The sequence below is a fragment of the Perna viridis genome, chromosome 1, assembly GCF_037379345.1.
Source record: "Perna viridis isolate PV_CMFRI_1.1 ecotype Kerala chromosome 1, ASM3737934v1, whole genome shotgun sequence".
NCBI lineage: Eukaryota > Metazoa > Mollusca > Bivalvia > Mytilida > Mytilidae > Perna > Perna viridis.
The window spans coordinates 68,164,719-68,179,908 of NC_142445.1; the positions used below are offsets into that span (position 1 = coordinate 68,164,719).

The window sequence follows — 15,190 nt, forward strand, 5'->3', positions numbered from 1 at the left end:
TTTGATTGATCTGCATATTAATGAAGAACTAAAGAACTTTGTAAAGTATAAAATGTTTGCCGATTAGATCTTATTGATATTAAATAATATCGATCCCTTTTCAAGTTATTACGGCTGCTGTGTTATGTCTGTACACGAAGTTATCTTACGTTTAAATTTTGCTTTTATTTTTGATATTCAATAGATTCCCATAACAATAAAGTATTTGATATTAATATCATTACTTTATGAAAATATATATATAGATGATTATTAAGACCACAAATGATACGTTTTTTTTTTCTTAAATCGCACTAGTCAAAAATCCTATTCCCGCCTGAATGAATTTCCATAATGTCTGAAAATATTTCGGACATACAGCGTCCTTTTCTCGTCAATGTATCTGACGATGTATACATTTCTGAAATAACTATTTATTATTTGTGTACAATAGTTGCTATAGTATGTTGTAGGAATGAAAAATATAAAATGCTTTCAAATTTCATGCAGAGTTTAAAAAAGACAATTCAAATTGCTTTACATTTAGCTATTCTGTTATAAATGTAAATCTACACCAACGTGTTGTTTTACGTTTTTTTTTTTTTTTTTGTTGCTTGTTTGTTTTGTTTTGTTTTGTTTTTGTTGTTGTTTTTGTTGTTGTTTTTGTATATTTTTTTGACAAAATAATCAATATCTTCGCATCAACAGTTCGATATGGAAAAAATTTAAAAAGGATTTTTCGACAAAACTACATTTTTAAAAGTAATCATAAAATTTAACGCTTGACTACAGGGCAATACTCCCATCTGTAGTCCGGATCCGTTGTGTAACACCATGGCGTTCCACTACCAGTCGATGGGTCACGGCAATAGTTTGTGTTAATGTCCTCAGGGCCAGGTGTATAGTAAGGAACATGAGGAGTCGAAGTGTTCCAGTATTGACAGGTAATTCCTGAATTCGTGCAAGATATTTTACCCTTGTAACTAGATCCCTCTGTGTAATAGTCGTCGGCTGCAAGAAAAATCTGGGTTTTATTACAGCTTTCGATTTTTTATCATTATCATTTATTTCTAACTTTAAATGAGAGTTCAACATTCATGTGATTCCATATATTTTTTATAATTTCTGAAAAGATACAGGTGTTTTAGAATTTATTTTCAAGTGTAACTATTTGTCTTGGGCATCTGTTCTGAAATGTGTCAATCTTCTTCTGGTCTCGCTCTGTTGTTTTCAAAGTTTTGCTTCAGTATGTAAGGACTGACACGACCAAGCTGTCAAATAATTGAATTTTTGTTCGGATTGAAAATTTGGTGGACTCTTAATTCTCTATAAACGCCTGAATTGTACTTTGGTTTCTCCTAATCTATTGGTAATGTCCTCATCGCAATTTCCGGTTGATGTTACATCGCCATTGAGGTAAGTAAATGTTTCTACATCCGTATATATTTTTTGGAGTTAAGTATCATTGCTTTAGTTTTTGATCTTGAGGTCTACCTTGTTTACATGTAGTCTTTGTGTCTTGGTTTGTATATCCTGGTATTTTGATGATGAAAAAGCCAGATCGTCAGCAAAGTCTACATCTTCTAATAAATTCAATGAATAAAAGGAAAAGAAATGCTGAAGTCTATGATGCTCTATCAATTTTGAAAACAACTACTTATTGAAAATGAAATGTTTTTTAAATTGTGTTATAATACTTACAGTAACAAGAAACAGTATAGTCTGTTGTCCATTCATTGTTTTTGTTACAAATAGAAACAGGGCAGTGGCTCTCAGACGTACCAGCATTGTATGACGTACATTCAAACACCGCTACTGGCAGATGAGTTACAAACAATCTAACACGTGTATTTTCTGGTTCAACTGGTAGATTTTCAGATACGTTACATGCAAAACCTGAAAAATCATGCACCTATTGGGATATTGTTGCGAAAAAAAAACGAATTGTAATTCTGATTTGTTTGTAAACAAATTAGTCTGATGTCATTTATCACATTAAGGAATATGTTAATAGGCTTCAATTTATTTTTGATAAACGACGTTGACTACTAGTATTTCTACCCAATACAAAAATCTGTATTAGTGTGAAGTCCTTTGTGAACAAACTCTCAAAGTATTAGTCTGCGAGTAACTTGGCCCAGTTACCAGTAAATTCCTTTAAAAGTTAAAATCGCGTTTTATATTTTGATAGTTTTATTCACTGAATCATTTACCTATCAAGCAATGGATAGGAATTCTTTCAAGATCAGTCAAGATCTAGAGCGCACACAACGCACATAAGATTTCCGATGCACATATTTTTTTTGGTGTTTTAGAATTTTTCAAATAATAGCAAGGCAGGGGAAATATATATTTCATTCTAAAATTTGTGTGACTGTACTGTTTCTTTGACATCTTGAGAAGATCCTCTTAATGTTTGTTTTATGGGGGAATACATTTAAGTAGAAATAAGTGATTTTCAAGCATTTCAAGGATCTCAACCAGATTTTCTTATACTCTAGTTCTCCCCTTGACTTGATTGAATACTGATTGTATTTTGATATGGTAAGGTGATTCATGGTATAGAAAAATCCACGGAAAAAAAACATGCATTTTTGGTCTATGTATGCTTTATATTTATGTGACAATAGACCTTTGTGTATTTACATCTGTCCTTTTGAGAAAACAACATTTCAACCTTCCACTAAAATCAACCAAATCAAACCAAATCAAGAACGGTAACTCTTGCGAAGTGCCAATTTCATACACAATCTATATAACTTTCATCTCAAAAATGCAAGTACCAAAGAAAAAATTGAGACTGGTTATGTGCTCAGAAACTGTTTCTGAACAAGTGAGATGGGTTTTTGACATGCCTGGATCACCTTTTGTCTGTTTTTTTTTTTTTTTTTTTTTTTTTTATATAAAGATTGATACTTATTATCGATGTTATTTTACTACACTGCAGGAATTATTAATTATGTTTTAATACAACTTTAATATTTTAATATATTATTTTCACAAAATTAAAAAAAAAAACAATGCAAACCATCGGAATCTACAAAACATAATATCATGGGATAAAGATAACATATACAGTCAGATTAATTTTGAATAACCACCTGATCAATGTAAATGAACTTCAATTAGAATTGAAAAACTAATTCATCAAAATTAAAACTATGAAATTAACATTCATGTTTCATGTCCTACAGGGGAATGAAATATGTTATTATTCAAAGGTTGTACCGTATAGTAAACGTTAAAAAGAGTTGTGGGAATGTTAAGTTAAACCACGACCAAAAACAGCAAAACTCTTATCAAAAATACAGTGAACCATTTAGCCATTAACTTTTGAATAAAAGTAAACGATATCGTCATTATCGTACAAATCATTTTCTGTTAACATCATTCAACAATAAATGAAAAGCAAACCGGGTAACCGAATGCTGGAAGAGACCTGAATCATGCGCCTGGATTTCTGGACATGAGCTAAAAACTCCAAAAAATCATTCTTCGCTTTTAATGAGCAATAACTTTTATAAGTAGTCGCCGTGCAACTTCAACTGATCAATTCATCGGTAAAAATAAAATGTTTCTTGTTTATAATAGTTTGTTTTTACGACACTTGTTACTCCTGTAGTTGTGTTAATTCTATGCGGGTCCTTGAAAAATTCGACAGATCTTCTAGAAACCCTCATTGCTAAATTATAGCATCCAGACCTGTGGTTTTTTAACTATTAATAATACTTTTCTCCTTACTTAGTTGAAATCCGACACAAAATCAATATAAACCGTTGTTAATCTGAAACCCCCAGACACGTATTATTTAATAGAGATTTTCACACTTTGTAAAAACGATGCCAAATCATCTTCTAAATAGACCGAAAAAAGATGTTGACGAAATGCTGGATTTTTTTTCATTGAAAACATGATTGTTCACTTTGATGAACGTGTTTTACAACAAACGGACGGCATTCTAATGGGAACAAATTGTGCGCGCTACTCTCTGTCTATCTTTTTGATCTAATCCAAAAGAACAAACATTGTTTAGACAGATTCTTTATCTCCGACTCAATTTCAGCAATATAGATGACGTTTTGTCTTTAAACAATCCTAGATTCGGAGATTTTATACATCGCATCTACCCCACATATTCGAGATAAAGGAAAACTACAGATACTATAAAGTCAGCCTCATATAATCATGACCTACTTTTAAAGATAAGTGAAAAGAGAAAATTCATTACCGATCTAAACGACATACTCGATGACTTCTCATACCGTATCGTCAACTTTCCTTTCATCTGTGGCAACACCCCCTCAGCGACCGGGTATGTTTTTTTTTTTTATAAAACTTACTTAAACCAAAGCATGCCAAAATTACGCGGACTTTTTGTACCGTTCTTAATTTCTTACAATTGGGTTTCTGGAAAAATGTTATATGGCTACAAGAGGAAGTCAACACCACACACATTTTTTGTATCATATATACTACTCTTTACTTTAAATGATTAGACATCAGGGTTCCGTTGAAAAGCGTGGAATAACCAATAAATGGTTTTTTTTTTGTTTATTTTTGTTTTGTTTTTTTTGTAAGTTAATTTTGTTGTAATTTTTGGTGGTCCTATATTGAAAAAAAAATGATGTAAAACATCGAAAAAAGTATTTTTGTGTATGAAAACATTGACTGAAAAGTGAAAATGACATGATAACAAAACAAAACAGATGAAAACTAAGTATATGATTCTACGTAAAACTTGCATGGAACAACAGGACAGTACTGCCATTTGTAAGCATTATTGGTACTAGTGGTATAGCACCACACTTCGCCGTCAATTTCTGACGCCCGACAATAGTTCGTTGTATAGTCGGCTTGATTGACTGGTTTTCTAGTCACCGTCCATGGATTATTATCATCCCATCCTTGGCATGTTAAACCTGTTATTGTCTTAGAGGCAGTACCAGCATAATTTTGGGAGCTACCCAAATAACAATCACGTGCTGAAAATAAGTGTATTAAATGCAAACATCTATACTGCTCCTTATACCAAAGGAAATTATATAGCATCAATTTACAAGTTTTTTTTTCTGTACGGAAGAGAAGTAATATTGAACTATTATTTCCAGTTGTTCAAAATACTTAGCAGTTTTGTAATTAATTATTTGTTATTGTGTTGGTTGCTGTCGATAATTTGGAAATTTGAATACTGTTAAAATCATTATTTTTGCTATTATTTAACTTAAATGCTTGACTAGCAACTATTTGTACTTTTAGATAATACCAATATACCAATTTTGAATCAGTGTTCATCAGACTAGAGGGGATTCGGTTTACACAAGTCATATTATTTGATGCGGGTCTTCGTTTTATCATTAAATTATAAATCTCGGGCAAAGAACTTTTAATTACGTTGCAATTAAGTTACCTCCATGCTGTTTCCAAGTACTGTTATATTGAAGTACGTTTACATCTGAAGAAAATAATAGAAGGTTCATTCAAAATCTTAGGTATATCTCTGCCTCTTTAAGATTTAAAGACATTTAAATTTAATAAAAGCAATCGGAACACACAGAAAGCAACCAAAATTATATGTTAGGCCACACTACAGGTAACTTTCATCTCCTAAGTTCTTTCGTTCCTTGTTTCTTGTGAATTAAAATCGATTTAGACTATGTGTACCAAACAAACCGGAACCCTTAGGTTTATATTAGCCGAACACATCAGGAATAAAATTATTTTAACCAAAGTAAAAGGTTTCGTCAAATTCGTAACTGTTACCTATTAATTATTCCAGTTTGCTTAACTCCAGTTCCAAAGGAATGCGATAGCCGAAAAGTTCAGTGTAAAATAAAAGCTGCGGTTAAGCTACATACTGCATAGCGTGAAAAAGTTCAATATCAGTCAAAGAAAGGCTTAGACAAAAAGTCAGTGTAACCATCATCTATGTGTCAGGACTGTTTAGTACTCCTTTAGCCAACGAACTTGGTTTCGAAGCTGTGACAGTGAATTGTGGTCAAATTTGGACTTGTACGTTATTTTCTCTTTTTCGGTGTTTATTTTGTTTGTTTGTTTGTGTTGTTTGTTTGTTTGTTTGTTTGTTTGTTTGTTTTTTGTTTTGTTTTGTTTGTGTGTGTGTGTGTGTGTGTGTGTGTGTGTGTGTGTGTGGACGATCATACTATTAAATTGTCACTTCTTAATTGTCCGTTATTTTTCATTACTTTTTTTAGTACTATTGTATATTTCAGCAATTTTTTTTTTGTTTTATTAATCAAAGATGGCTTCAGTAACTACAGGAAAATAATATGTCTTCGTATTCTACTATTAATAAAAATCATCGGTTTAAGGAGTCCAGCCTAATAGTTGAGTTACCTTTTATCTAAACAATGAAGCAGTGAAACGAAGTCAGCTTTATTAGGGCGATGGGAGACAAATAAACTCGCGCATAATTAATGAAATGAAATATGATGGATCATTATTACAAGTCCTTTCATTAATCAGTGACAAAATAATCCACAATGATTAATAATTTATTATTGACAACTTTTTCCTATCTTAGCAATTCGTTTATATCAGCGTGCAAATCTCAATCATTAAGTTTTATTAATGCGATATCTTTTTTTTTTTAATTTTACCCCTGTTATTATTTAAATTAAGTATCGATTTCAATTCCAAAGTATTAAATGTTCTCTTTTTCAAATAATTAAAAAATCGCTTGAAGATGGCAGTCTGTATATAAAGGATGATAATTAAGTTTTAAGTTTCACTTGAATTCATTTGTACTCTTTTTTATCGATAGTCTTACACAAAATGATGAACTCTATACCCGTCTAATTGTCTCGCATTGTTTTTTTCTGTACTTTCAAACTCCATTTATGTAACATTTCCCTGTTTGTAAATATTAACTTATTTAGATGTTTGTTTGTTTGTTTGTTTTCTTTCCTTATGTTGCTTCTTATTATTCTGCACGATTTAAGATGTCAGCGCGATAAACTTTTTGTTTTCATACAATGCAAAGGAGTTTTATTGACTAAAAATGACAGGACACTAGAACACAATATATTTTGCTAATGTGAAAACCAATCATATTTATATTGCAAATTTTGGTATGCTGAATACACATAAGTAATATTCGAAACAAATACATAAGAAGATGTAAATAAAGAAAAATGTTTTCAAGAAGTAACCAAAACCAAAAATAAAAAGCATAATTCAGCATCGAGAGATTCCTCCATGTACAATACAAGGAATGAGCCCTCGGTGTTTTAAGAATTTTATCATACTGTAAATTTCGGTAGAATAATTACAAAATAAATCGGGTCAGAAGACATCTATAACATAGGTTTGGCATTTATATTTTCATTTAACACCTCGCTGTTGCTCGGTGTTAAATAATTGAATATAAATGCCGTACCCATGTTGAAATGAGTACAAATCCACAACCTCCACGAATTATTTCTTAAGTATAATTATCATAAAAGGAATAATCTAAGACCTATAGAAAATTTGAATGAGCTTTTTTGTTATTTGAAATAGAAGGTTGCAAAAACGAAGGAGTGACATTTTCCATGCCTAAAAATATGTGTAAAAACAATTTTGTCTTTCATTGTTTAAAAGTGTTTTATAAAAAAAAAGTTCTGCAAATTTTCTGTAAGTCGAGTACATTCGTTTTGTGGCAGTTTTTCCTCTATAAATATATCATCAATAATTTTTAACAAGAGTACCGAGAAAGTTATAACTAGACGGGACATTTGATATTCCTTTCATAAGATTCATAATTTCTTGCATGTGTACAAAACCTTGTATACACATGGGCATACTCATAAAGGTATATTATGTTTCTTCTCCGTTTTCATAACAAATACAATTATTCGATGCTATATTTTATTAGAGTACGATAGTTCCAATGGCATTTGGAGTTGGTATTTTCTTTGTAAAATATCAAACATAATTTCATCACATGTATATACAAATAGGAAATAGCAAACTTGATATTTTTGCTAAATAAAATCGGGATCCATATATAAACCTATCTGAATAATATTTTTTAATTCGGTTGCCGTAGATATATTTCTTGTGTCGTCGGTGCCTATCAGAGCTTATATAAAGGTTTAAGCGGCCCACACTCCTAGCAATTTTATTAAGTAATCCATTTATGATTTGTTGTAACGAACCTGGGCTTTGAATACCAATATGTATAGTCTTGGTAGTTCAACTAAAGGTAAATCCATGTCGTATGCCAAGACTTTGAAAGTTATTTCAAACCCACGGATATTATGCAAATGTCTTTTTTGTTAATTATTTTTATTTATAAGTAAATGTAATGTATTCTTGGCAGAAAGTATGTGAAACCGATTAAATTAAAAAGATTGGGGCTTTGCGTATATTTGTCAAGAACGGTAAAAATGTTAGTTATAATGTGTACATGAAGTCAGTATTTCCGATTGTGTTTTGAAACAATCTATAATTTATGTTTCGAGTATTTCATATTTACTTCATTTCGTAGAAATCAATTGAAGCAGCAGTGGACGAGTCCACTTTGATACTTTAAAAAAGTTTTGTTTCATGATTTTGTGAGCTATGTGTTTTCATTATTGTAAGTTTAATTATTTGTTTTGTTTGTCTTTATGTGAAGCTTAACCCTTTTGCATCGCAAAAAAACCCTCAAATAACACTGGAAAAAACACATAGGGAAAGTTGTGATTTATTCGATAAATATTAAGACTTGGGCAGCCCTGATATTCTACAGAAATTAGTACTAGTAATCGCTGTACGTCATGACACTGTTAATTATTCATATCTCAATCGTATTTTGGTAATTCTAGTCGATATATAATTAGTTTGGTGTTCTTAGGTTCAATGACATTTTTTCTGGTTTGAACTAGTTAGTATTTATCATATCCAAAACAATTTCCATGTAAACAGATACACATGATATAATTCAGAAGATAGACTTTCAATACTACATGATTTTGATATGATAATTTATAATTTTATCTTTGCAATAACTTCCGCCCTAATGAACAACTCATTCATAATTTAGAATATTTTTAAAACCTTCAGCTGTTTATGGTCTAGAAACAAGCATAGCTGTGTACGTTATACCTCCCAGGTGACTGTATATGATTATCTACACAGTCAGTAGATTCTGCTGGAAGGTGGGGCGTTAGCTTATCTTTATCATTGGGAAATAAATTAATCTTTGTATTGAACTGTATTTCTTCGAAGTTTTTTTTTTTAGGGGGGGGGGATCATTCAATGGTTACTAAGTAAAATCTATTTTTGTCTTGGCGTCCAGGTAAAATAAACATACTAGCCGGTGGCTTTGTCACGACATTCATGTCAAATTGTTTGAAAGTGCACACTTAGCGTGCGTCATTTCATTGATAGAGCTATATTAGTCTCAATGTCATTCTGCAACTTAGGTTATTATTGGTGGATAGATTTTCCTTTCATGGTCATTTGCATATTGTTCATCCAAATATTTTCATCAATGGCGGATGGATTTTTCTTCATTTGCATATTGCTGCTTCGGTTATTTGAACGAATGATTTTATCCAATCACGAGTGGTCAACACAACGCAAAATCGTACAATATTATTTGTATAGCTGCGAAAAAAGTATATCCAGATCTTACTAGAAAATATTCTGTTTTGGACAAACAGATTATAATAAATGGTGGATTTTCAAAACATCAACAAATTTCTTTTCTTTACCCCCGTGTGGGTCCGGGTGTCAAAAGATTAGACCCACAACAGCGCCAGTAAATAGTGCTCAGAACCCAGGTAGGGGCTGGTGCGCACTGCCCACAAAGCAACTGGGTTGTGTGCCCCAGGTGGTGGAATGAGGGTACCCCTGGCATGCTACGTACTGGTGTCATCAACAGAACCCTGCTGTTGTATTCGATAGGAGTATGAACATTTGCGCTCCGCCGCAGAAGGCTAAATTGCCCTACCTTACCCCATCTACCAGTGACAATCAAAATTCGTCGACCCTAATATCCTGGTGTCCCATCCCATTTTTTATTTCATCATCATTTCGTGTTCATTTCATCACCCATTTCATGTTCATCGCCCGAATATAGCAGAAATATTGCTTGCTGCTTGGGCGTTAAACATCAACAATCAGTCAATCAACTGTACTTTTTTATCTGTATCTTGTCAATTCTATCTTGAACTTGGCGAATTTCCCCCACAAAATTCCAGACTAATTTTGAAGTTAGTGTCTTTTTTTAACTAGTATTTTACTAGTATCAAGTTCCTATTATTTTCACAAATTTATTGTTCATATTTTCTATGATCTTTGACTCTCGAGGTTTGACTACTAATTTTCCCAATTTTGACCGGTGGCAATTTTATGCTGCCCTCTTATATTGCAAATATTATTAAATAACACTATAACAATAAAGTTGTAAATGATAGCATTTTCCTTATATCCGTTACGTCCTTCATTTCATGCATTAGAAAGCTAGAACACCGTTGCATCTAGCAGATAATTCGACTGTCTTTGTGGATATAAAGCACCAAAATCCCTAAAAATCTTTCGTATAGTGTTAGCCAATCATTTACACGATATGAGTGACGCTGACAATCAGTTGACTGTTCCTATACTTGGTTAAATTTTCGTGTTCGTGCTAACTTATATACTCATTACTGATAGACCCGGTTTGCACTCATATGTGTAATACATGACGGACTGAGGTGTTTCTTAACGTCCTTGGCTATCGTTTGGGGTCTCTCATGGACGGTGTAAAGCATCAAAGCGTTTACAAAGTCCCCGGACATAGTCAAGCCCTTGAATGTGGGTCATTGTGTATTCAGGAAAATTAGTTGTCATGTGACCACGTTCATTCATTAAATTCATTAAAATTAATGCATTACCACGTGATTTAATGTCGATCGGTGACCTAGTGATTCAATTTGCAGAATCTTTGACCCAGCAAAATACTTTTTTGGGATAAAAGTAACACTTTCCAGTGCATGTAAGACAGATACTGGTGCATGCCAGTCAATTGATGAGAAATTTCCAAGGCCGAAAAAAATAATGTTATGTTTCCGAGCACTATTCTAAAATTTTGTAGGGTCGGTAGGTAGGGATTTTTATTTTCATTTGATATTTTTGAAATGAAATAAGTCATAAAGATACAATGAAAACCAAATATGCAAAGACCAAACATGTAATAGACTTAGTCGAAAGCCTAATCCCTTTTGGGATTCGGCGCATGAGCAAGTTTTTTGTGTTGACGGAGGTGGTAAAACAAAAAAAAAATATCTCAAGTGCCGAATTCCAAAAAGGAATTATCCACGACCAAGAGCACACTCATGGCATGTGTGTTTTCAATTTTCTTCTTTTTTTTCTGAAAGACAATTGGCAGAATTTTTTCGTTATTTTTTTTCTTCAAAATTTCAAATAAAAACTTATGAGTAGGGGGTCTGAAGGAGGGTCAGTAGGGTGACCGGAAACTTTTTTAGGCTTAAACAGAAGGTCTATTTATTACTCTAGTTGTGCTAGAGATTGTCTGGAAAGTTTTTTTTCTGGCTTGGCTTGGGGTATGAAAGAACAGACACATCAATTGTCTATATATATACAAATAAAGATTCTAAAGAAAAGTTAATGACAGCGTTGTGAAGTGCTGAATGTACATACACGATATGTTGGTTCTGAAACCAAATGATACTGACAGTGCCTCTGGGTATATTTTATACAGCTGCAAAACAAAAAGTTTTTGTCCAAAGAAACATTTTTCAGGCTACAAATGTATGTAACTACTTAGAATTAGATAAAATTGTTTGATACAAGATTTAGTTGAAATATTGATTTTGAAGTGTTAATTGTGAGTCAGTACCGATGGATTTAGCCTTAAAGTCCGTTATATACCGGTATTGCATTTTTGGTTAATAAGAATTTCGAATCTTTTTGGTTGAGTACATGACTGTAAGTGGAAAAATTTTTCATTATGCAGTTTTATTCTCCTTTTCAGGAGAATAGTTTAACTATGACTAATGTAAAAACAAAGACATTATAGATGTAAATTCTTAGCTAATCATACACTACTAATTTTGATATGATTTTACTAATTAATGATTGCTCCTGTCTAATTTTTTTAGTTTATGGTCCCTACCATTTTAAAATTAGGGCCATCCATGTAATTGACAGATACCACACTGTCGGTTTCTGTTAATCAAAAAAACTGAGAGCCCAGAATTTTACCAAGCTAACTTACATAAAGTGAAATGCCCAATCCTTATTAACATGACATAGCATTTTTGATATTAGTAGATATTTAGTAACACATGTTAATATATATTGATAAACATGTGCATAATTCAATTATTGATGTCAGTAAATGGAAGTGTTTTCTGGACGATGAAACACGTTCACCCTACAGGTGCGCCTGGGCCATGCTCCCAGTTTTAAGTGGATTTAACTATATTACATTCCTTTGATTTCCGATAGAATCTTGGTTCCATTGATTACTCTTTAAAGACAAAACGTATGTATGTTCTAGACACATTCAAATTTGCTCTTTGGGCAATACCAGTCTTCGTTCTTACTTGCCCCTCGGGCAATACCAGTCTGTCTCCACACTTGTTAATTAATATAATTTTAATAATTTCATTTTGTCTAAAGAAAGTCACATGGTTCGCTATATTTGGGAGGTTGCTCAGAATTCTTCGAATTCTTCAAAACGGCGGATCAAAAACGGCAGATTGCATGAACATATTGCACAGCTGCTAAATATAGTCGCGTATATTTTTATCGGCTAATCAAATCAGCTTTGTTTTCAGTCATTTCATAAGAAGTTGAGAGGTATAAATCTTTTATAGTATGTCAAAAGAAACAATGATCCATTCAGTATGTAAAAAATACTTTACACTGACATGTGACCGATATTCTGGTTGGGACAAAAGTCTACATGGCTTTCCTAATCTCTTTCATATTTGTGCAAGAAAACTGAAATTTTTATTAATTTGGAAATAATAATATAACAATTGTGGCCTTTCCATTGAGTCGATACGATGTGTATATCGACCTAGAAAAACATATCATCGTATCAAATCACATCGACTTTTGTCTATAGTTTATTAGTTCGATAATTGCGTTACAACCCTTCAGTGTATGAAAATTTCGCTCATATTCATCGTCTATTTCAGATTTTGATCTGAATGGTTTTTTTCAAAGCCCTACATGGACTTTACTTTTGTAAATATAAGTTCCACTTATCTTTTCCGTTACTCGCCCTACATCACTGTAGGTATCAATGAAACTTTCACAGAATATTTATTAAATGTTGAAGATGTGTAAAGTCGGTACATCAGTAGTCCTTATCAAAATCCTATGGACATTCAAGGTCATTAATAAAAACATGTGCTTGTTTCCAAATGGGAAAGTGGGGGTAAAATTTATAGTGAGTAATTTTAATATTCTTGTCTAATTCATTTCGAATTGTTTAACACCTTAGGTAACTTCGGCTTTGTCTTATTTTACTTGTAACAAAAGACAAAATTCAAGTAATATCAACGTACCTTAACATATAATACCGGCAAAAAATACCGTCAGTAATGGGACAATTCGATTGCATCAACATCCACGTACATGACCAGAACGAAAAAAATATGATTTCACTTTTTCAAAGTTCGTTATCTAAAATTTACTCAACAGCTATATGTATGTGCGTATTTGGTGGTCTAGGCTTACCGTTGGCTGTTAGAGCTTCACTTTTTGATTTACTATTGATAAATACATCTGTTGTTCTCCAATATTCCATTTGGAAGAGCTCACACATTAAAGTGTCTTTCCAGAAATTTGCCCCTATACACAAATCATGCCAGCTACAAAGGACTGCACAATAGGGTTTTTCAGAAACAGGAAATGTTCCTATAAGTACGACATTTGATTGTATCATACTATTGTCCCATACTGTATAAATAGTCTCCTTCACTGTTAAGGCTACAGCTGACGTCAGTATGAAAATGAAAGCAAACATAATGCTTAATGTAGTGTTGTCAAATGATTGGATTGCTGGGCTGGTATAAGTATTTATTAAAGCATCGATTTGGAATCAAGGTTTCGAACGAATCATAACTACGTCCTACAAGATTTAACAAGTACACATTAACTGTTACCAGAGGCTGATATATCTCTAATTTTTGCAAACGTCAATAGGTATGACAAGATATCTGATACTTGTGACTCGGGTATTATTTGTGGTATACATGTATGTACACGTCAGGCACACGTCAAAACCATGAATCGATAATTTAATTCTGAAATGTTATGAAAATAATGCTGTAAACTATTTTTGGAATGTTAAAAACTTATTTGAGGTATTACATCGACTTCGTAACTTTCATAACTCGTATGATTCTGCTGACTTCTCTACCCTATATTCAATGCTGCCACATAAAACTTATTAAAAGAAAATTATCATATTTATATGAATGATGCTTTGATACATCTTTCTCTCAATTCATTTTTATGTAATGATACAGAACTGATAGAGCTGAGTATATTATATGATCAATGCTTTGAATGACCTTACTGACAATATTTGTATTAAGTTTGGTAATACTCTATACTTGCATGTTGTTGATATTTCAATGGGGAACAATGGTGCTCCTCTTATATGCGGTTTGTTTCTCTACTTTTATGAATCGCATTTCATGGCCAAACTTTTCAAAAATCCTTCAAAACATTGTCTGTTACATACATTTGATAATAGTTTTAGATATCTTCATGATATTTTGTCCGTAAATAGTCCTAACTTGTTCAAGCTACTACCCAAAAGAACTTAAGTTGACTAAGTCTATCAATAATAGTACTCGTACACCATTTCTTAATTCAGGTATTACACCAGAAGATGGCAATCTTTATACTAAAATTTATGTCAAAACCGATGATTTTGATTTTCCTATTGTTAATTTCCCACTCCTAAATGGTGATATTCCAGACACACACTCCTATGGTATGCATACTTCACAACTGGTTTTGCCAGAATTTGTAATAAAGATTTTAATGAACGCAATAAATTCCTCTCAGAAAAGCTTTTCCACTATGGGTATCAAAATCACAAACTTATCAATACATTTACTAAGTTTTTCACTGTTTCAAAAAAAAAAATGTATAGTACATGTACTTGTAGGTTCTTAACTAAAAATGCTATTGCTCGCCCAGTTTTTTTTTAGAAATTTAGTTTATATAGCACATTCTTTCAAACAAAATCTGATGTGTT

General features: G+C 32.3%; 1 protein-coding gene across 1 annotated transcript; it reads right to left on the bottom strand.

The window, feature by feature from the left end:
- Positions 1-13,953, bottom strand: LOC148630099 (plasminogen-like). The gene is made up of 6 exons (XM_088579761.1): positions 13,657-13,953; positions 5,387-5,431; positions 4,694-4,961; positions 4,377-4,405; positions 1,681-1,875; positions 1-990 (listed from the first exon to the last, which is right to left on the bottom strand). The coding sequence occupies exons 1-6, from the start codon at positions 13,943-13,945 to the stop codon at positions 755-757; spliced, it is 1,062 nt and encodes a 353-aa protein (XP_088435887.1). The 5' UTR covers positions 13,946-13,953; the 3' UTR covers positions 1-754.
- Between the last annotated feature and the right edge of the window lie 1,237 nt (positions 13,954-15,190).

Coding starts and splice junctions, on each gene's coding strand:
- LOC148630099 (XM_088579761.1), bottom strand. CDS start 13,945: ATGTTTGCTTTCATTTTCATACTGACGTCAGCTGTAGCCTTAACAGTG. Junction 1,876..4,376: donor ATTTTTCCAGAAACCCAATT/GTAAGAAATTAA, acceptor ATGATTTTTCAG/GTTTTGCATGTAACGTATCT. Junction 991..1,680: donor CTATACTGTTTCTTGTTACT/GTAAGTATTATA, acceptor TTTTTCTTGCAG/CCGACGACTATTACACAGAG.